The sequence below is a fragment of the Gorilla gorilla genome, chromosome 17 (genome assembly GCF_029281585.2).
Source record: "Gorilla gorilla gorilla isolate KB3781 chromosome 17, NHGRI_mGorGor1-v2.1_pri, whole genome shotgun sequence".
NCBI classification, from domain to species: Eukaryota; Metazoa; Chordata; class Mammalia; order Primates; family Hominidae; genus Gorilla; species Gorilla gorilla.
This window is the reverse complement of record NC_073241.2, coordinates 83612779-83634875: the sequence shown is the minus strand read 5'-3', so window position 1 is coordinate 83634875 and position 22097 is coordinate 83612779. Positions and strand designations below refer to the sequence as shown.

Below are 22097 nucleotides of genomic sequence, written 5' to 3'. Positions count from 1 at the left end.
CATATAATTACATGGAAATTAAACAACTTGCTCCTGAATGGCTTTCAGGTAAACAATCAAAGTAAGGCAGATATCCAAAAATCTTTGAAATTAATAAAAATAGAGACATAGCATACCAAAATATTTGGACGCAGCTGAAGCAATGTCATAAGAGTAAAGTTTATAGCACTAGATGCCTACATCAATGTTAGAAAGATCTCAAATTAATAATCTAACATTACATGAAGAGGAACTAGAAAAACAAGAGCAAACTGACTGCAAAGCTAGCATAAAAAAATAAATAACCAAAATCAGAGCATAACAGAATAACACTGAGACCCAAAAATCCATACAAAAAGATCAATGAAATCAAAAGTTGGTTCTTTGAAAGAATAAACAAGATTGATAGACCACTAACCAGATTAACAAAGAAAAAAAGAAGATCCAAATAAACACAATCAGAAATAAACAAAGATGACATTACAACTGATCCCACAGAAATACAGAAGATCCCCAGTGACCACTATGAACACCTCTATGCACACAAACTAGAAAATCTAGAGGAAATGAATAAATTCCTGGAAGCATGCAACATCTCAAGATCGAACCAGGAAGAAACTGAAACCCTGAACTGACCACTAATGAGTCCAAAATTGAGTCAGTAATAATTTTTTAAAAAAGCCCTGGACCACATGAATTCACAGCTGAATTCTATAAGACATATAAAGAAGAGCTGGCACCAATCCTACTGAAACTATTCCAAAGAAAACTGAGGAGGAGGGACTCCCCACTAACTCATTCTATGAAACAAACATCATCCTGATACCAAAAACTGGCAAAGACACAACAAAAAAAGAAAACTTCAGGCCAATATTGCTGATGAACATTGATGCAAAAACCATAAACAAAATACTAACAATCTGAATCCAGCAGAACATCAATAAGTTAATTAACCACAATCAAATAGGCTTTCTTCCTGGGATGCAAGGTTGGTTCAACATATACAAATCAATAAATGTGAATAAATTATTAGGTTGAACCAACTTTGCATCCCAGGAAGAATTAAAAACAAAAGCCACATGATCATCTCAATGGATCCAGAAGAGGCTTTTGACAAAATTCAACATCCCCTCATGATAAAAGCCCTCAACAAACTAGGCATCAAAGGAACATATGTCAAAATAATAAAAACCATCTATGACAAATACACAGCCAACATTATACTGAATGGGCAAAAGCTGGACGCATTCCCTTTGAAAACCAGAACAAGGCAAGGATGCCCTCTCTCACCACTCCTACTCAACAGTACTGGAAATCCTGGCCACAGCAATCAAGGAAGAGAAAGGAATAAAGGGTATCCAAACAGCCAGAGAGGAAGTCAAACTATCCCCGTTTGCAGACAAAATGATTATATATCTAGAAACCCCCATAATCTCTGCCAAAAAGTTCCTATATCTGATAACTTCAGCAAAGTTTCAGGATACAAAATCAGTGTACAAAAATCAGTAGTATTCCTACATACCAACAACATCAAAACTGACAGCCAAATCAAGAACACAATCCCATTCACAATAGCTACAAAAAGAACTAAATGCCTAGGAATACACATAAGCAGGGAGGTGAAAAATCTCTACAATGAGAATTACAAAACACTGTTCAAAGAAATCAGAGATGACACAAATAAATGGAAACACATTCCATGCTCATTGATTGGATGAATGAATATCATTAAAATGGTAATAGTGCCCAGAGTAGTTCACAGATTCAATGATATTCCTATCAAACTACCAATGTCATTTTTCACAGAATTAGAAAAACTATTCTAAAATTCATACAAAACCAAAAAAGAGCCCAAATAGTCAAAGCAATCCTAAGCAAAAAGAACAAAGCTGGGGACATCATATTACTTGACTTCGAAGTATAATGTATTATAAGGTTACAGAAACGAAAATAGAAAGTTACTGGTTAAAAAACAGACATATACACCAATGGAGCAGAGTAAAAGAACTCAGAAATAAAGCCACATACCTACAACCATCTGATCTTTGTCAAAGTTGATAAATATAAGCAATAGAGAAAGAACTGCCTATTCAATACATGGTGCTGGGATAACTGGCTATCCATATGCAGAAGAATGCAACTGGACCCCCACCTATCACCATACACAAAATTAACTCAAGATGGATTAGACTTAAATGCAAGCCATCAAACTACAAAATTCTTAGAAGAAAATCTAGGAAACACCCATCTCGATATTGGCATTGGCAAAGAGTTTATGGCTAAGTCCTCAAAAGCAATTACAATGAAAACAAAAATTGACAAGTGGGACCTAATTAAACTAAAGAGTTTCTGCACAGCAAGAGAAACTATCAAAGGTGTAAACAGACAAGCTACAGAATGGGAGAAAATATCTCCAAACTATGCATCCAACAAAGGCCTAATATCCAGGATCTATAAGGAATTTAAATCAACAAGCAAACAACAAATAACCCCATTAAAAAGTGGGCAAAGGACATAAACAGACACTTCTCAAAAGAAGACATACAAGCAGCTAATAAACATATGAAAAAAATGCTTATCACTAATTATCAGAGAAATGTAATCCAAAATCACAATGAAATACCATCTCACACCAGTCAGAATGGCTTTTGTTAAAAAGTCAAAAAATAACAGGTGCTGGTGAAGCTACAGAGAAAAGGGAATACTTACACACTGTTGGTGAGAATGTAAATTAGTTCAGCCACTGTGGAAAGCAGTTTGGAGATTCCTCAAAGAACTGAACAATCATTCAACCCAGGAATCCCACTCCTGGGTATATACCCAAAGGAAAATAAATGATTCCACCAAAAAGACACATGCACCCATATGTTCACTGCAGCGCTATTCACAAGAGCAAAGACATATGAACACCTAGGAATCAACCCAGGTGCCCATCAATGATATACTGGATAAAGATAATATGGCATATATACACCATGGAATACTACACAGCCATAAAAAAGAACAAAGTCATGTCCTTTGCAGCAACATGGATGCCACTGGAAACCATTATCCTAAGCAAAAAACATAGAAACAGAAAATCAAATACTGCGTTTTCTCACTTATAAGTGGGAGCTAAACATTGGGTATGCATGGATGTAAAGATGGAAACAACAGACGCTGGTGGGGAATATAAGGGAGAAGGAGAGAAGGGAGCAAGGTTTGAAAAACTATCTATTGGATACTATGCTCACTATCTGGGTGGTGGATTCATTTGTACTCCAAATATCAGCATCATGCAATATATCTCTATAACAAACCTGCACACGTATCCCTCAATTCTAAAATAAAAGTTAAAAAAAGAAAGTGAATATTCAGATGTTAATAATAAATCTAAATGTGATGCCCTATTTTTATGGCTAGAATCATTAATCCTGATTAGATATGATGTAAACTATGTGATGAACATGATAATTTTGTGCACAATTTCATGGGATGCCACAAATTGATGCTGATGTAGTTATCTGATTATTCGGCCACCCAAAAACCAAGTAAGTGAATACTAAGGCTAAACCTAAACTTTGGTGCATCTTTAGTAAGTATACAGATTCTGTGAGTGTGTACCTCCCAAGTTTTTTTCACTGCTAGGGTGTTATATCAAAAAAGTTGATGACATTGAAGTAGAACACTATAGTCTGGCTAAGCCTAAATAGATGAAATATTCTTCTGTCAACATCACAAATTGTTCTGTCTCAGTATATATGTATCTACATAGGTTTGGTTTAGATAAATCAACTATTGGCTAAACTTTATTAGAATACAAGTTGGTAATCTGAAACAAAAAGGAATGACCACTGTGACACAAATATACTATACTGACCACTTTTTAAAATTCAATAGTAATTTCAATAGTAATTCAATAGTACTTTCTTAGTGAAGCAGAAGCCATGTTTCTTCATTATTATTATTATTTTATTGCCGTTTCTGATGGCTAGCAAAAACAAGGATATGTGAGTCTTCTTTTCTGTGTTCCAGTGTCCAACTACCAGATTCTTGTGTGCCAAGAGGTAGGTGCATCAACAACAGAGGCAACAGCAGCTTCTCAATTCCTGGTTCCTTATCACTGGGTTACAATTGTCAGTAACCTCCAGCTTTCCAGATTTCAAGAAGTGGCAGGGTGGCAGCATACTGATTTCACTTTCTTCAATTCATAGTTCTACAACAGATCCAAAAGAAATAGCTAGACCGGGCACAGTGGCTCATGCCTGTAATCCTTCCTAGCACTTCAGGAAGCGAATGCAGGAGGATCACTTGAGGCCAGGCATTCGAGACCAGCCTGGGCAACATAACGAGATCCCATCTCTACTTTTTTTAAATCAAAAGAGACAGCTTATCTGGTGGTTGATTCTGTATAGTTCTCAGATTCATTTCTGGAGGCCAAACCTAGAACTCACTCCTTCAGCTTCTCAATTATTTTGTAAGCATTTAATTCACTATACTAAATTCCTTCTTACTTAAAATATGTACACCAGTTCCATTTTCCTGACCAATACATTTGAAAAAAAGCTTATAGTTTTCTCAAAAGATTTTTACATATTTTTAAAAGATTTTTTTCAATATTTGAGGACTTTAGTATATCTAATATATAATAAATACAACTTAGAAAAGAAAGGGCGGACACCCAAATATCACCAAATTGTGAGAACCTGACCACTATGTATCAAAAGTGTAACTCTCTTCGTGAACTAAAATTGTTAACATGAATCAACTTTATAAAACAAGGCTGAAATGCAGAGCATACCTTTCTCCCAGAAAAAAAAAAAATAGTAGGTAATACTGTGAGGTAACAGGATAAGAGAGAATTCCACACTATCCTTATAACTTATTTACAAGTGGTGGTAGTCTGCAAATAAGAAAACAAAAAATGATTAAATCTAAGTTTGAAGACAGGAGATAAGACTTTGGACCCACAGAAGGTGAGTAACTAGAATGTCACAGCTCAGGAACCTTGAAGGACTATCTTCTCAGTAAAACGGTGAACTAGAAAAAAAAATCCAACCATAAAAATAAAAGAAAACGGGGGTCCGCTCCAAGATGGCCGAATAGGAACAGCTCTGGTCTGCAGTTCCCAGTGTGATGCAGAAGACGGGTGATTTCCGCATTTCCAACTGAGGTAACTGGTTCATCTCACTGGGACTGGTTGGACAGTGGGTGCAGCCCACGGATGCCGAGCCAAAACAGGGTGGGGCATCACCTCACCTGGGAAGCACAAGGGGCTGGGGAATTTCCCTTTCCTACCCAAGGGAAGCCCTGACAGACTGTACCTGGAAAAACGGGACACTCCCACTCAAATATTGCAGTTTTCCAATAGTCTTAGCAAATGGCACACCAGGAGATTATATCCCAGGCAAGGCTCAGCAGGTCCCATGCCCATGGAGCCTTGCTCACTGCTAGTGCAGCAGTCCGAGATGGAACTGCGAGGTGGCTTGGCAAGCCTCGCTGGGGGAGGGGCATCCGCCATTGCTGAGGCTTGACTACGTAAACAAAGTAACCTGGAAGCTCGAACTGGGTGGAGCCCACCGCAGCTCAATGAGGCCTGCCTGCCTCTGTAGACTCCATCTCTGAGGGCAGGGCATAGCTGAACAAAAGGCAGCAGAAACTTCTGCAGACTTAAACGTCCCTGTCTGACAGCTCTGAAGACATGGGACATCTCCCAGCACAGTGTTTGAGCTCTGAGAATGGACTGACTGCCTCTTCCCTGACACCCATGTAGCCTAACCTGGAGACACCTCCCAGTAGGGGCCAACTGACACCTCATACAGCCGGGTGCCCCTCTGAGACAAAGCTTCCAGAGGAAGGATCAGGCAGCAATATTTGCTTTTCTGCAGCCTCCGCTGGTGATACCCAGGAAAATGGGGTCTGGAGTGGACCCCCAGCAAACTCCAACAGACCTGCAGCTGAGGGATCTGACTGCTAGAAGGAAAACTAACAAACAGAAAGGAATAGCATCAACATCAACAAAAAAGACATCCACACCAAAACCCCATCTGTAGGTCATGATTATCAAAGAACAAAGGTAGATAAAACCACAAAGATGGGGAGAAACCAGAGCAGAAAAGCTGAAAATTCTAAAATCCAGAGCACCCTTTCTCCTCCAAAGGATCACAGCTCCTCGCCAGCAATGGAACAAAGCTGGAGGGAGAATGACTTTGACGAGTTGACAAAAGTAGGCTTCAGAAAGTTGGTAATAACAAATTTCTAGGAGCTAAAGGAGGATGTTCAAACCCATTGCAAGGAAGCTAAAAACCCTGAAAAAAGATTAGACGAATGGCTAACTAGAATAAACAGTGTAGAGAAGACCTTAAATTACCTGAAGGAGCTGAAAACCATGGCACAAGAACTACATGATGCATGCACAAGCTTCAGCAGCCGATTCAATCAACTGGAAGAAAGGGTATCAGTGATTGAAGATCAAATGAATGAAATGAAGTGAAAAGTATAGAGAAAAAAGAGTTAAAAGCAATAAACAAAGCCCCCAAGAAATATGGGACTATGTGAAAAGACCAAATCTACATTTGATTGGTGTACTTGAAAGTGACGGGGAGAATGAAACCTAGCTGGAAAACACTCTTCAGGATATTATCCAGCAGAACTTCTACAATCTAGCAAGGCAGACCAACATTCAAGTTCAGGAAATACAGAGAACACCACAAAGATACTCCTCGAGAAGAGCAACCCCAAGACACATAATTGTCAGATTCACCAAAGTTGAAATGAAGGAAAAAATGTTAAGGGCAGCCAGAGAGAAAGCTCGGGTTACCCACAAAGGGAAGCCCATCAGACTAACAGCGGATCTCTCGGCAGAAATTGTACAAGCCAGAAGAGAGTGGGGGCCAATATTCAACATTCTTAAAGAAAATAATTTCCAACCCACAATTTCATATCCAGTCAAAGTAAGCTTCATAAGTGAAGGAGAAATAAAATCCTTTACAGAAAAGCAAATGCTGAGAGATGTTGTCACCACCAGGCCTGCCTTACAAGAGCTCCTGAAGGAAGCACTAAACATGGAAAGGAACAACCGGTACCAGCCACTGCAAAAACATGCCAAATTGTAAAGACCATCGAGGCTAGTAAGAAACTGCATCAACTAACGGGCAAAATAACCAGCTAACATCATAATAACAGGATCAAATTCACACATAACAATATTAACCTTAAATGGAAATGGCTAAATGCCCCAATTAAAAGACATAGACTGGCAAATTGGATAAAGAGTCAAGACCCATCGGTGTGCTGTATTGAGAAGACCCATCTCATGTGCAGAGACACACATAAGCTCAAAATAAAGGGATGGAGGAAAATCTACCAAGTAAATGGTAAGCAAAAAAAAAAAAAACAGGGGTTGCAATCCTAGTCTCTGATAAAACAGACTTTATACCAACAAAGATCAAAAGAGACAAGGCCATTATATAATGGTAAAGGGATCAATTCAACAAGAAGAGCTAACTATCCTAAATATATGCACCCAATATGGGAGCACCCAGATTCATAAAGCAAGTCCTTAGTGATCTACAAAGAGACTTAGACTCCCACACAATAATAATGGGAGACTTTAACACCCCACTGTCAATATTAGACAGATCAACGAGACAGAAGGTTAACAAGGATATCCAGGACTTGAACTCAGCTCTGCACCAAGCAGACCTAATAAACATCTACAGAACTCTCCACCCCAAATCAACAGAATATACATTCTTCTCAGCACCACATCGCACTTATTCCAAAACTGACCACATAGTTGGAGGTAAAGCACTCCTCAGCAAACGTAAAAGAACAGAAGTCACAACAAACTGTCTCTCAGACCACAATGCAATCAAACTAGAATTCAGGATTAAGAAACTCACTCAAAACCGCACAACTACCAGGAAACTGAACAACCTGCTCCTGAATGACTACTAGGTACATAGCGAAATGAAGTCAGAAATAAAGATGTTCTTTGAAACAAAGACACAATGTACCAGAATCTCTGGGACACATTTAAAGCAGTGTGTCTATAGAGGGAAATTTATATCACTAAATGCCCACAAGAGAAAGCAGGAAAGATCTAAAATTGACACCCTAACATCACAATTAAAAGAACTAGAGAAGCAAGAGCAAACAAATTCAAAAGCTAGCAGAGGGCAAGAAATAACTAAGATGAGAGCAGAACTGAAGGAGATAGAGACACAAAAAACCCTTCAAAAAATTAATGAATCCAGGAGTTGGTTTTTTGAAAAGATCAATTTTGTTGATCTTTTCTTGCTAGCTAGACTGCTAGCAAGACTAATAAAGAAGAAAAGAGAGAAGAATCAAATAGATGCAATAAAAAATGATAAAGGGGATATAACCACCAATCCCATAGAAATACAAACTACCATCAGAGAATACTATAAACACCTCTACACAAATAAACTACAAAATCTAGAAGAAATGGATAAATTCCTGGACACATACATCCTCCCAAGACTAAATCAGGAAGAAGTTGAATTGCTGAATAGACCAATAACAGGCTCTGAAATTGAGGCAACAATTAATAGCCTACCAACCAAAAAAAGTCCAGGAACAGATGAATTCACAGCCGAATTCTACCAGAGGTACAAAGAGGAGCTGGTACCATTCCTTCAGAAACTATTCCAAATAACAGAAAAAGAGAGAATCCTCCCTAACTCATTTTAGGGGGCCAGCATCATCCTGATACCAAAGGCTAGCAGAGACACACACAAAAAAGAGAATTTTAGACCAATATCCCTGATGAACATCGATGCAAAAATCCTCAATAAAATACTGGCAAACCGAATCCAGCAGCACATCAGAAAGCTTATCCACCACGATCAAGTGGGCTTCATCCCTGGGATGCAAGGCTGGTTCAACATACGTAAATCAATAAACATAATCCATCACATAAACAGAACCAATGACAAAAACCACATGATTATCTCAATAGATGCAGAAAAGGCGTTCGACAAAATTCAACAGCCCTTTATGCAAAAAACTCTCAATAAACTACATATCGATGGCACGTATCTCAAAATAATAAGAGCTATTTAGGACAGACCCACAGCCAATATCATACTGAATGGGCAAAAACTGGAAGCATTCCCTTTGAAAACTGGCACAAGACAGGGATGCCCTCTCTCACCACTCCTATTCAACATAGTGTTGGAAGTTCTGGCCAGGGCAATCAGGCAAGAGAAAGAAATAAAGGGGGCTGGGTGCGGTGGCTCACGCCTGTAATCCCAGCACTTTGGGAGGCTGAGGCAGGCGGATCATGAGGTCAGGAGATCGAAACCATCCCGAGTAACACGGTGAAACCCCGTATCTACTAAAAATACAAAAAATTAGCCAGGCATAGTGGCAGGCGCCTGTAGTCCCAGCTACTCAGGAGGCTGAGGCAGGAGAATGGCGTGAACCCAGCAGGCAGAGTTTGCAGTGAGCGGAGATAGCACCACTGCACTCCAGCCTGGGTGACAGAGCGAGACTCTGTTTCAAAAAAAGAAATTAAAAAAAAAAGAAATACAGGGTATTCAATTAGGAAAAGAGGAAGTCAAATTGTCCCTGTTTGCAGATGACATGATTGTATATCTAGAAAACCCCATTGTCTCAGCCCCAAATCTCCTTAAGCTGATAAGCAACTTCAGCAAAGTCTCAGGACACAAAATCAATGTGCAAAAATCACAAGCATTCACATACACAAATAACAGACAAACAGAGAGTCAAATCATGAGTGAACTCCCATTCACAATTGCTTCAAAGAGAATAAAATACCTAGGAATCCAACTTACAAGGGATGTGAAGGACCTCTTCAAGGAGAACTACAAACCACTGCTCAATGAAATAAAACAGGACACAAACAAATGGAAGAACATTCCATGCTCATGGATAGGAAGAATCAATATCGTGAAAATGGCCATACTGCCCAAGGTAATTTATAGATTCAATGCCATCCCCATCAAGCTAGCAATGACTTTCTTCACAGAATTGGAAAAAAACACTTTAAAGTTCATATGGAACCAAAAAAGAGCCCACACAGCCAAGACAATCCTAAGCAAAAACAACAAAGCTGGAGGCATCATGCTACCTGACTTCAAACTACACTACAAGGCTACAGTAACCAAAACAGCATGGTACTGGTACCAAAACAGACATACAGAACAATGGAACAGAACAGAGGCCTCAGAAATAACACCACACATCTACAACCATCTGATCTTTGACAAACCTGACAAAAACAAGAAATGGGGAAAGGATTCCCTATTTAATAAATGGTGCTGGGAAAACTGGCTAGCCATATGTAGAAAGCTGAAACTGGATCCCTTCCTTACACCTTATACGAAAATTAATTCAAGATGGATTAAAGACTTACATGTTAGACCTAAAACTGTAAAAACCCTAGTAGAAAACCTAGGCAATATCATTCAGGACATAGGCATGGGCAAGGACTTCATGTCTAAAACACCAAAAGCAATGGCAACAAAAGCCAAAATTGACAAATGGGATCTAATTAAACCAAAGAGCTTCTGCACAGCAAAAGAAACTATCAGCAGAGTGAACAGGCAGCCTACAGAATGGGAGAAAATTTTTGCAATCTACCCATCTGACAAAGGGCTAATATCCAGAATCTACAAAGAAGTTAAACAAATTTACAAGAAAAAAGCAAACAACCCCATCAAAAAGCAGGTGAAGGATATGAACAGACACTTTTCAAAAGAAGACATTTATGCAGTCAACAGACATATGAAAAAATGCTCATCATCACTAGCCATCAGAGAAATGCAAATCAAAACCACAATGAGATACCATCTCACACCAGTTAGAATGGCAATCATTAAAAAGTCAGGAAACAACAGATGCTGGAGAGGATGTGGAGAAATAGGAATGCTTTTACACTGTTGGTGGGACTGTAAACTAGTTCAATCATTGTGGAAGTCAGTGTGGTGATTCCTCAAGGATCTAGAACTAGAAATACCATTTGACCCAGCCATCCCATTACTGGGTATATATCCAAAGGATTATAAATCATGCTACTATAAAGACACATGCACATGTATGTTTATTGTGTCACTACTCACAATAGCAAAAACTTGGAACCAACCCAAATGTCCATCAATGATAGACTGGATTAAGAAAATGTGTCACATATACACCATGGAATACTATGCAGCCATAAAAAGGATGAGTTCATGTCCTTTGTAGGGACATGGATGAAGCTGGAAACCATCATTCTCAGCAAACTATCGCAAGGACAGAAAACCAAACACGGCATGTTGTCACTCATAGGTGGGAACTGAACAATGAGAACACTTGGACACAGGGCAGGGAACATCACACACCAGGGCCATTGTGGGGTGAGGGGATGGGGGAGGGATAGCATTAGGAGAAATACCTAATCTAAATGACTAGTTAATGGGTGCAGCAAAGCAACACGCACATGTATACACATGTAACAAACCTGCATGTTGTGCACATGTACACTAGAACTTAAAAGTATAATTAAAAAAAAAAAGAAAAATGAACTGGGAGAGAGGTGGAAGTATCGTCTGAGAATGCATGCCTGCAGTCTGCCAAGATTTGAGGTTTAATTTGCAAGATAAGAAATTAACAAAATAGTCCAAGTGCCAGCAGAAGCAAGTGCAAATATTTCCTGGAGTGACACATCCTCATCCAGACCTTGCAGGAGTTCCACAAATAAAGGCTAGCAAACATGAACACACACTCCAAAATCACAGAGCACATGAGGAAAAATGCCAGCATGTGAGTTGTCAGCAGAAATAATAAATAAGACAAAGAATTATAGTCCCCCACCAAATAATTCAAATATTTGTATTACCTCATATAGAATAAAAATGACTTTGTTGAAAATAGTAATTAAAATAAAACATGACAGTTTTAACACAGACAGTGTAAGAAAAAGTGCAAGCAGATTTTTAAAAGAATAGAGTTTTCTATCATTCTGTCATTCTAGGAATAATGCAGAACAATCTAGGTAGTTTAGGCAGAAAGAGGTGAATTTATTACAGCTAATTAGGTACTTAGGGCATTGTTGGAAAAGTGGGAAGGGCAGATTCTAGGCTCTTGGGGATGCCTCCAAGTATACTATGTCGGTGTCCTACCATGAGAGCTTCTACCTTTAAGTCTACATTGGAACCATTAAATGCAAGACTATATATCACAGCTGTAATTCAAATAGCAATACATCATTACTTTTGCTTTCACAAATACTGGACATCCACAAGCTGATAACCCACAGGGCTAATTCCACATCAATGATGTGATACTAATGGGACTTGGTAAGGAGAAGTGGGTGAAAACTAATTGAGAAACATTTGCAACAACATGGATGGAACTGGAGGTTGTTATGTTAAGTGAAATTAGCCAGGCACAGAAAGACAAACTTTCCATGTTCTCACTTATTTGTGGGAGCTAAAAATTAAAACAATTGAACTTGTGAAGATAGAGTAGAAGGATGGCTACCAGAGGCTGGGAAGGGTAGTGGAGGTGGGTTGGAAGAAGTGGGGATAGTTAATGGGTACAAAAAATAATTAGAGAGAATGAATAAGACCTAGTATTTGATAGCACAACAGGGTGATTATAGTTAATAATAATTTAATTGTATATTTTTAAATGACTAAAAGATTGTAAGTTGATTGTTTGTAAACACAAAAGATAAATGCTTGAGGGGATGGATACCCCATTTACCATGATGTGATTATTATGCATTGCATGCCTGTATCAAAGTATCTCATGTACCCCTATAAATATACATACCTACTATGTACCAACAAAAATTAAAGACTAAAAACATTGAGAAATTATCTCCTCAAATCCAACAAAAGGTTGGAGTTTTTTTTCTAGAGAATTGTAAAAGAGTAAAACTCTTTTTTTACTCTCCTCTAGAGGACAGTAAAACAAATGGTCTCTGAACTAGAGAATGTTTGGTTTAGTTGAGAATCTAGGAAGTATACTAAGAAAAGGAAGATTAAATGAGTATACATATTGAATGCTGAGATTTCTAGTCCCTTTCCCCACGTTGTTCCTATAACACAGCCAGCCAGACAGACAGACAGACATTCATAATCTAAGTAAGATATTTTAATCATCATATTTGATAAACATAAGCAGCCCCAAAGGAAAGATCTAATGATACGGACATCAGGAGTTCCCCCAACAATGGCCTAGCCAGATCATCCTGTATGTAACTCAAAGCTGACAAGTCCTACCCAAGCTATCAGAGCTTCCAGTCATATTTTTAGTCCCACATTCTTAAACAAATAAAAGCAACTTCAAGAGAGACTATACACTATAAGGAAATCTTTGGAAGTTTTACCACATCTTTAGAGATGAGAAGATACTGTATCTGAGAAAAAATGAACAAGAACAGGATGCTATGGAAATAAACATTTAGAGAATAAGGAAGAACTTTTTTAAAAAGTAAAATAAAAACAAAATAGCAGAAATGAAAAGTCAGCAAATGAGGTGAGCCCTACAATTGCCTTAGCTTACTGCCTGAAGTTTCCAGGGTGCAGCCCTGGAGGAGAGAAGCCAGAGAGAGCCCAGCAGTCTCTGTGAATTAAGGACCTGGGAGTCTGGAGGCACGAACAGCTAGAGTTCAGAATTCAGATAGCTGCAGAAATCTGCAGAAAATACCCCTTAAGTCCTCAGTTGAGTATTGATTATTATATGCATATGAACTCTGAGAAAGAAAGCACCTGAAAGAAGCGGGAGCATCACAATGTAAAATCCAATGTATGGTTTCTCCTGAATGTACATTGTTTTTGCATCATTATGAAGTTGAAAATTTTTAAGTTGAACTATTGTAAGTCAGGGAACATCTGTATTCTGTGTGCACTTTAACAAAATGTTTTGCTGTTGTGTGGACTTTTGTATAAATGTCAATTGTTCAGGTCTTCTGTATCCTCACTGATTTTTTTTTGTATGTTCATTTTAGCAATTATTGAGAAAAAAATATTCAAATCTTTGTGTGTGTGTGTGTGTGTGTGTGATGGGAGTTTCACACTGTTGCCTGGGCTGGAGTGCAATGGCACAATCTCAGCTCACTGCAACCTCCATCTCCCGGGTTCAAGTGATTCTCCTGCGTCAGCCTCCCGAGTAGCTAAGATTACAGGTGCCCGCCACCACGCCCAGCTACTTTTTGGTATTTTTAGTAGAGACGGGGTTTCAGTATGTTGGCCAGGCTGGTCTCGAACTCCTGACCTTGTGATCTGCCCACCCTGGCCTCCCAAAGTGTTGGGATTACAGGTGTGAGCCAGCGCACCCAGCCTCAAATCTCTTAACTACAATTGTGGATATTTTTCCCCCTCGCAGTTTTATCAGCTTTTGCTTTATGTATTTTGAGGATGCGTTAACATTTAGGACTATTGCATTCTCCTGATGAATTGACCCGTTTATCATTTTGAAATGATTTTCTGATTAAATTCCTTTGCTCTAACAAGCAGTTTTCCTGTTGAAAGCTATTACATCTTTCTTTTGATTAATGTTAGACTCGTGTCTTTTATCCAATTTTTACTTTTAACATATTTGTCTTTATTTTTTTTATTTTTTATTTTTTTTGAGACAGAGTCTCGCTCTGTCGCCCAGGCTGGAGTGCAGTGGCGCGATCTCGGCTCACTGCAAGCTCCGCCTCCCGGGTTCACGCCATTCTCCTGCCTCAGCCTCCCGCGTAGCTGGGACTACAGGCGCCCGCCACCACGCCCGGCTAATTTTTTTTTTGTATTTTTTAGTAGAGACGGGGTTTCACTGTGTTAGCCAGGATGGTCTCGATCTCCTGACCTCGTGATCCGCCCACCTCGGCCTCCCAAAGTGCTGGGATTACAGGCGTGAGCCACCGCGCCCGGCCTGTCTTTATTTTTTAAAAAATTTTATATACACAGCAGACAGTTGGGTCCTACTTTTCCATGCAATCTGATAATCTCTGCCCTTTAATTGAGGTTTTTAGATCATTTATATTTAACATGATTTTGATATGACTTAAATGTACCAACCTACTATTTGTTTTCTATTTTCCCCATGTGTCCTATTCCTCTTTTCTCTCCTTTTAAGCTTTTTTTGGGGATTGAATTTTGTGGCTTTTTATTAAAGTTATTCTATTTCTTATCTTCTTTACTGGCTTATTAATTAAAACTTATTTTGCTATTTCAGTGGTTATTTTAGGGTTTATATTATACATCTCTAACTTATCACAGTCTGTCTTCAAGCTGTAACCCACCACTTCATGTTTAGTTTAAGGGCCTTACAATAATATACTACCATTTCTATACTTAAAATTATATACTTCCCCTCCTGGCCTTTGTACTGTTACATTTTACTCCCACATATATTGTAATCCTACAATATATTTTTAATAATTTTTATTTTTGTTTTAGATAGCCAACTTTTAAAAAGACACTTAGAAATAAGAAATACAAAAAGCTTTTAAATATACTCACATTTCTGGTGCTCCTCATTTCTGTGTGTAGATCTGTATTTCCATCTGGTGTGCTCTTCCTGCCTGTTGGATTTCCTCTAATTTTATGGGTAACATAGGTCTACTGGGCATGAGTTCTTTCACATGTATGCCTTATGTTCTTATTTTACTTTTTTTTTTTAAGATATTTTTACTGGGTTTGGAATTCTAAGTTAACAGACTTTTCCCCCACTTCTTTATTTGAGGATGTCAGACCACTGTCTTCTGGCTTCCAATATTTTCAAAATTGTTGGCTTTGCTTGTTTTTCTGCAATAGTATGTCTTTTTGAAGGGATGGTGTTTATCACTGGTTTTAAGAGCTCTGATTAGGTTACTCCTTGGTATAGTTTTCTTCATGTTTATTGTACCTGGGATTTGCCAAGCTCTTTGGACCTGTGGGTTTATAGTTATCCTCAAATTTGGAAAAATTTCTCCATTGTTTCTTCACATATTTTTTACATCTCCCACCCTCTTCTCTTCTTTGGGGACTTGAATAAGACATGTATTAGCCTGCCTGAAGTTGTCTCATAGCTCACAGATGCTGTGTTCATTTTTTTTTTTGTTTCCTTCTGAATAATTTATTGCTCTGACTTCTAGTGCACTAATTTTTTCTCCAGTAGTATCTGCTGTTAATTCCATTCGGTGACTGAAATGCAGTATGATACTTACATGAGATATTCAACATTTTATTATAAAACAGGCTGTTTTGTTTTGTTTTGTTTTGTTTGAGATGGAGTCTTGCTCTGTCACTCAGGCTGGAGTGCAATGGTGGGATCTTGGTTCACTGCAACCTCCACCTCCCAGGTTCAAGTGAGTCTCCTGTCTCAGCCTCCCGAGTAGGTGGGACTACAGGCGTGCACCACCACGCCCAGTCAACTTTTTGTATTTTGGTAGAGACAGGGTTTCACCATGTTGCCCAGGTTGGTCTCGAACTCCTGAGCTTAGGCAATCCACCAGCCTCAGCCTTCCAAAGTGCTAGGATTACAAGCATGAGCCACCACGCCCAGCCCAGGCTCTGTCAACAGGCTTTGTGTTACACGACTTTGCCCAACTGTAGGCCAACGTGAGTTGCTCTGAGCATGTCTGAGGTAGGCCTGGCTAAGCTATGATGTTTCATAGATGTATTAAATGTATTTCACTCATATTTTCAATTTACAATGGGCTTATCTGAGCATAACCATACTGTCAGTCAAGTCATACCTATATTTACTAAAGTAGATCACTTTGAGGCCATAATACATCTCAAAACCTATTTTAAAAGATTCTGTAGTAGGGCCGGGGGTGGTGACTCACACCTGTATCTCAGCACTTTGGGAGGCTGAGGCGGGCAGATCACGAGGTCAGGAGTTCAAGATCAGCCTGACCAACATGGTGAAATGCCATCTCTACTAAAAATACAAAAATTAGCTGGGCGTGGTGGTAGGTGCCTATAATCCCAGCTACTCGAGGCTGAGGCAGGAGAATCACTTGAACCCAGGAGATGGAGGTTGCAGTGAGTCAAGATCACACCTTTGCACTCCAACCTCGGCGACAGAACGAGACCCCATCTCAAAAAAAAAAAAAAAAAAGATTCTGTAGTATAATTGGTCTGGTCTTCGTTCAGGGTTCCTGGACACCAAGCTCCTAAAACCCATGGAATTTCCTAAACAACAGAAGTGCCTTCATTATTCATGGTAAGCCCTGACAGTGTATGCTAATGATGTGACCCACAGTGGGCCCTAGACAGCTAATCCTAACAAGATGATTTAGGATGGAGGTAGCTCACGTCAAAAAAACAACCATGATTAGGGTGTTGAGACTTTGAGCCAGCCTGATGTCCAGACAGAGGAGGGAAACTGGAGATTAAGTTCAATCACACAGTAAAGGTTTTAATAAATCATGCCTACGTAATGAAACCCCAAAGAAAACTCTGGACTTCTTGATTACTTGATATGTTTTATTTCTTGACTTGGACAGTTACATAGTTGTTACAATTACTCATTAACATGTTCATTTATGTTTATGTGCCTTTCTATATACAGATTTTAAAATAGAAGTTTTTTTAATATTGAAAACAATCCAGATTTGATGGAAGACACAAATCTGCAGATTCATAATGAACCTAAATCCATGATAAATCTATAGCTAGACATATAATAAAAACTGCGTATCTCCAAAGTAAAAGATATTATCTTAGAACAGCTCAAGAGATGTCAGTTCTAAATCTACAGCTCTAAGGACATAATTTCAGAAGGTATAAAGAATTCTACCTAGAAGGAACATCTGACACACAAGAAAAAAGGTAAGCCCCCACCATGTCCCATCAAAAAAGATAATCATTGACTATATAAAATACTAATAATATCCAATTTGGAGATTTAATAAAGAACTTGTGGAATTTAATTAGAATTAATGTTATTTCAATACCTTTGTGTTGTTTGGAAAGAGGGTAGCATTTTTAGATGTTTAAGGATAATCAAAAGGACTTGTAACATTCACATTCCAAATCAGTAAAGGGAAAATATATGATTAAATAGAAAACCCAACTGATCCCAAAAGACAGGAGGAGAGATAAAGGTGGGAAAGAAGCACAACACAGAAAAAGAAATATACTAAAAAATAAGATGGCAAAAAATAAATCCAAATAAATTTGTACTTTGGCACTACAGTGGAATAGATACTTTTTAGAGTTCTCCTAGTACAAAACACTAGATCTTGGAGAAAAGAGACCTCTTAATTCATTGCTGGTTTGTACCATATAACGGAAATCTCCAGGCCTACACTCAAGACAGAAACCCCCTCTACACTATACACTCAAGAGAGAAACAGAAAAAATAAAAATAAAAATACCCTCTACATTCAAGACAGAAACAGGAAAAAAAACAACAACAAACTTGAGCTGAAACAAAAGCAAGAAAGCAGCAGAAAGCATCAAGCAAGAAGCAAGCTTGAAAGATGGGGTTTATCCCTGGAGGCAGATAGCTAACAGCATCTGCCTGTTAGTTTGGAATTGACCTGCAGAGACAAAACCTTCGGCTAGTAGTAAGGGTCAGGGAGCTTAAACTTAAGACAAGGCATTCAATCAGGATCCACAAAGGTGAATAGAGTATGCCAAGGAGTTTGTACCACCTCACCCAGAGAAGCAACGAACTCAAATCATACTGAAGGAAAACATACACAATTTAGGCCCTCTGTCTTCTCGCAGATTAACACATACTCAAGGAAATAAGTCACAATGATATGCAATAATAACCTTAAATGTAGACTTATAAAGACTTAAAATATTGAAATTATCAAAAATATCATATATTTGACTTTTAAAAATTAGAAATAGACTTACAAGGGACTGTAATGAGTAAACAGGAAGTTAAAAAGAATCAAATGAAAAATATATTTATTGAAATTAAAACCATCAGTTTTAAATAGCAGGTGAGATGCTACTGAAAAATGAACTAGTAAACAGAAAGATAGAGCTGATGAAATTACCCAAAATGCAGTAAAGAGAAACAAGAGGATGAAAAATATGAGAAATTAAGAGACATGAAGGATACAGTAACAAAGTCTATCATTTGTATACAGTCCTAGAATAGCGAAGAAATATTTGAAGAGCTAGTGGTTGAGAATTTTACAGAACATGAATTAAAAGATACAGGAAGAAACCAGTATACACTAAGAATAAAAATAAATTTGCACTTCCAAATAATACAGTAAACCTGCAAAACACCAAAGAAAAAAGAGATAATCTTAAAAACAGAGAAAAAAGATCCCATAAAAAAGTTGATTCTGAGGCCCAAAGATGTTGAGACTAACTTAAAACCACAAAATAAGTAGCATAACTGTGACATAGCCCGTACATTCTCAATCTATGAAATGTATTTTTAACTATTTTGCTTTCTCTTTTTAAGCTGGCCAAAACCATTTACTTTGTTTTCTTAGCCATTTTTTCTTAAGCCCCTTCTAGCTGTCCAAGGTCCTGAAATCATTACAAGGATTATGAAATGTTTTAATGAATTATTTACAAAAAGTTATATACCCTTTTCATAAGTTTAATTACCTTACTGGAATACTCATGTAAAAAATACTATGTTCCTTGATTCAGAGTACTAAATATTTGCATGGTGAACAATTTCTGATGTTCTTGCTTCAAGTTACTGTTCCTGATAACCTCAAACTACCTATTTACAATCCTTCGTGTTAGCATATTTTCAAATTCCAAGGAATCCAAAACTAAGTTAAAATTTCAGACCCGGGGCCAGGAGCAATGGCTCACACCTGTAATCCCAGCACTTTGGGAGGCCAAGGTGGAGGATCACCTGAGACCAGGAGTTCAAGACCAGCCTGGCCAATATGGTGAAATGTCGTCTCTACTAAAAATACAAAAATTTGCTGGGTGTGGTAGGGCATGCGTGTAATCCCAGCTACTCAGGAGGCTGAGGCAGGAGAATTGCTTGAACCTGGGAGGTGGAGGTTGCAGTGAGCTGGGATTGCGCCACTGTACTCCACCCTGGGCGACAGAGTGAGACTCTGTCTCCAAAAAAAAAAAAAAGAAAGAAAAGAAAATTTCAGACCTAGAAGAACGTATTTTTAAGCTACTCTTTGGTTCGTATTTGTGTACTTTATTTTTAAAGTCTCTTCTTTAGATTATATGTGCAAAAATTATAAACTTGAGACCAGGATACTCCCATATTGGTGCTGAGGGATACTTTAGTATATTCTATAAACATCCTCTATGTCTTGCAAATTATATAATACATTCTCAATCTTATATCCAATTTTTAGTTTAGCAGGCAAAAGAGGAAGGCAATAACAATGGGAGAAAGAGGACATCCACCAATTTAGTAATGGTCTATATTTGTGGTTGTTATGACAACTTAATATCATTTCCAAATGTAGGGAAGATACAAAAACATCTCAGTGCTTTTAGGCCCTTCAAACTAGCTAGAAAGAAATGGACTTCTTCCATTATCCAGTATGCTTATAGGCCCATCACCTTGCATTTCTGGTGTCCATCTTTCCCTTAATTTACTTGCACGGAGAGTTCCTTCTACCACTGTTCTCTACAACATATACCCTCCTCTCACTTTAACTCCCCACCCTGGCCCTAGCCAAACCATTCATTCATTCAATGTTTATTGAAACGGCCTTTGTGTGCTGTGTATTGTGGTAGATTCTTGGTGTATGAAGAAGCATTAATTGAATATAAATTGCTTTGGTATTTTAAAAGTCAACATACTAAATATAATGTAGTACTTTAGTCAAAACTATCTATATTTTTAATAGGTTAGTTGGCAGTAGGATTTGCTATTCAGCCTAGGAGGCTGAATTTGAGATATTCCACATTTCACAGGAAAAAAAAAAATGTGTCCTTTACCATATCATTGCAACGATTTGGCTATTTTTTATATATAAACATATACATCTCCCCACCAATTCATGAAAAATATTCTATGTTGACCATGATATTCTTTTTATTGAAAAGTAATATAAAATGGCTTTAGACATAAAAGATAGTATTTTACATTATTTCTTCTGTTATATTTTTACGCTTTGTGCCAGAATTTACTTCTTGCAACTATTCTTGCTTTATCTGGAACAGTTTACTCCATTATTGAATATCTATTAGTGTTTAATATAGAAGAGCTTAATAAACCGCTAATCCGAAAATAATGGTATTCCCTTGCTTTTCAGACCTTTTTGCTGAATATGCTTATTTATGTCCAATGTGGAAATCTGATCCTGTTCTCTTCCACTCTGCCAGCAGTTCCTTTTGTACTGCTTCTGGTAGTTCATAGAAAACTTGAGGATCAATGTCAGAAGGGAAAGTAATTTTCTCATCAACAGAATCTGGCTCTCTATTTTCTGTAAGTCCTTCATGAGAGTCTGTTGCTACTGTTTGCTTATGGCTATCTGTAGTGTGGTTTCTGGAGAAAAGTTGCTCACTCTGCAAGTTTGGAAATGAATGAAAAGCAGACACAGCAGGGTTTGAATTTGTAAAGTGGAATCCTTGAGGTTCTTTAGGTCCTTGATTTATTCGTTCATCTTTTAATCTATTATCTAAATAATATGAATAATCCTTTTGGCTAGACATGTAAGAAGAACTACTGCTATTAAAGCCTGATGTTCCCGGTTCACAAGGAGATACAGAGGATACCTGTTTGCTACTGGATAAATGATCTCTAGGATTTATGGGAATATCTTGCATTTGTTTTTTAGAAAAGAAAGATAATACTCCTCTAGAGGCATGTAATGGACAACTCACACTTCCTTTTCCTTGAAATTTTTCCCTAGATTTTCCAGAAAGGATTTCTTCTTGAATATCTACTGGAAGCTGCTTGAAGACTTCTTGGTCAACACCTTCAGGAAGTGAACAGAGTGGGAATTCATTAATGTCTTTTTCTGTAGAAAAATTTGTGGTATCTAGTGGAGACTCCCTAGTTCTTGTACTTTCAATTCTTCCACTTGGTAGGAAATCCCGGTTTGTTTCTCTGTCTTTGGGAAAATCTTCCATATGAGTGTCTTTCATTTTCTAGAACACAAGAATAACAGACTAATTTAGATATCTGGTATCTTTTAAATATCGCTGCTGCTGCTGTGTGCCTGTAGCTATTATCTGACATGTTTCTAACCTACTCAACAAATACAACTCTTTGTGGCCAGTTCC

General features: G+C 38.0%; 1 protein-coding gene across 7 annotated transcripts in view; it reads right to left on the bottom strand.

Moving 5' to 3' along the window:
• POLI (DNA polymerase iota) overlaps window positions 1-22097 on the bottom strand; it is a 52371-nt gene that overhangs the window by 6000 nt on the left and 24274 nt on the right. For 6 of the 7 annotated variants that reach the window (XM_004059441.4, XM_055368152.1, XM_063699225.1 and 3 more), the window contains one exon: window positions 20887-21962. The exons of the other annotated variant lie outside the window; for it this stretch is intronic. In XM_004059441.4, the coding sequence (XP_004059489.1) occupies window positions 21144-21962 (819 nt within the window). In that variant the 3' untranslated portion in view covers window positions 20887-21143. Of the gene's footprint in view, window positions 1-20886; window positions 21963-22097 lie in introns of those variants that run through there. 7 annotated transcript variants of the gene reach the window in all.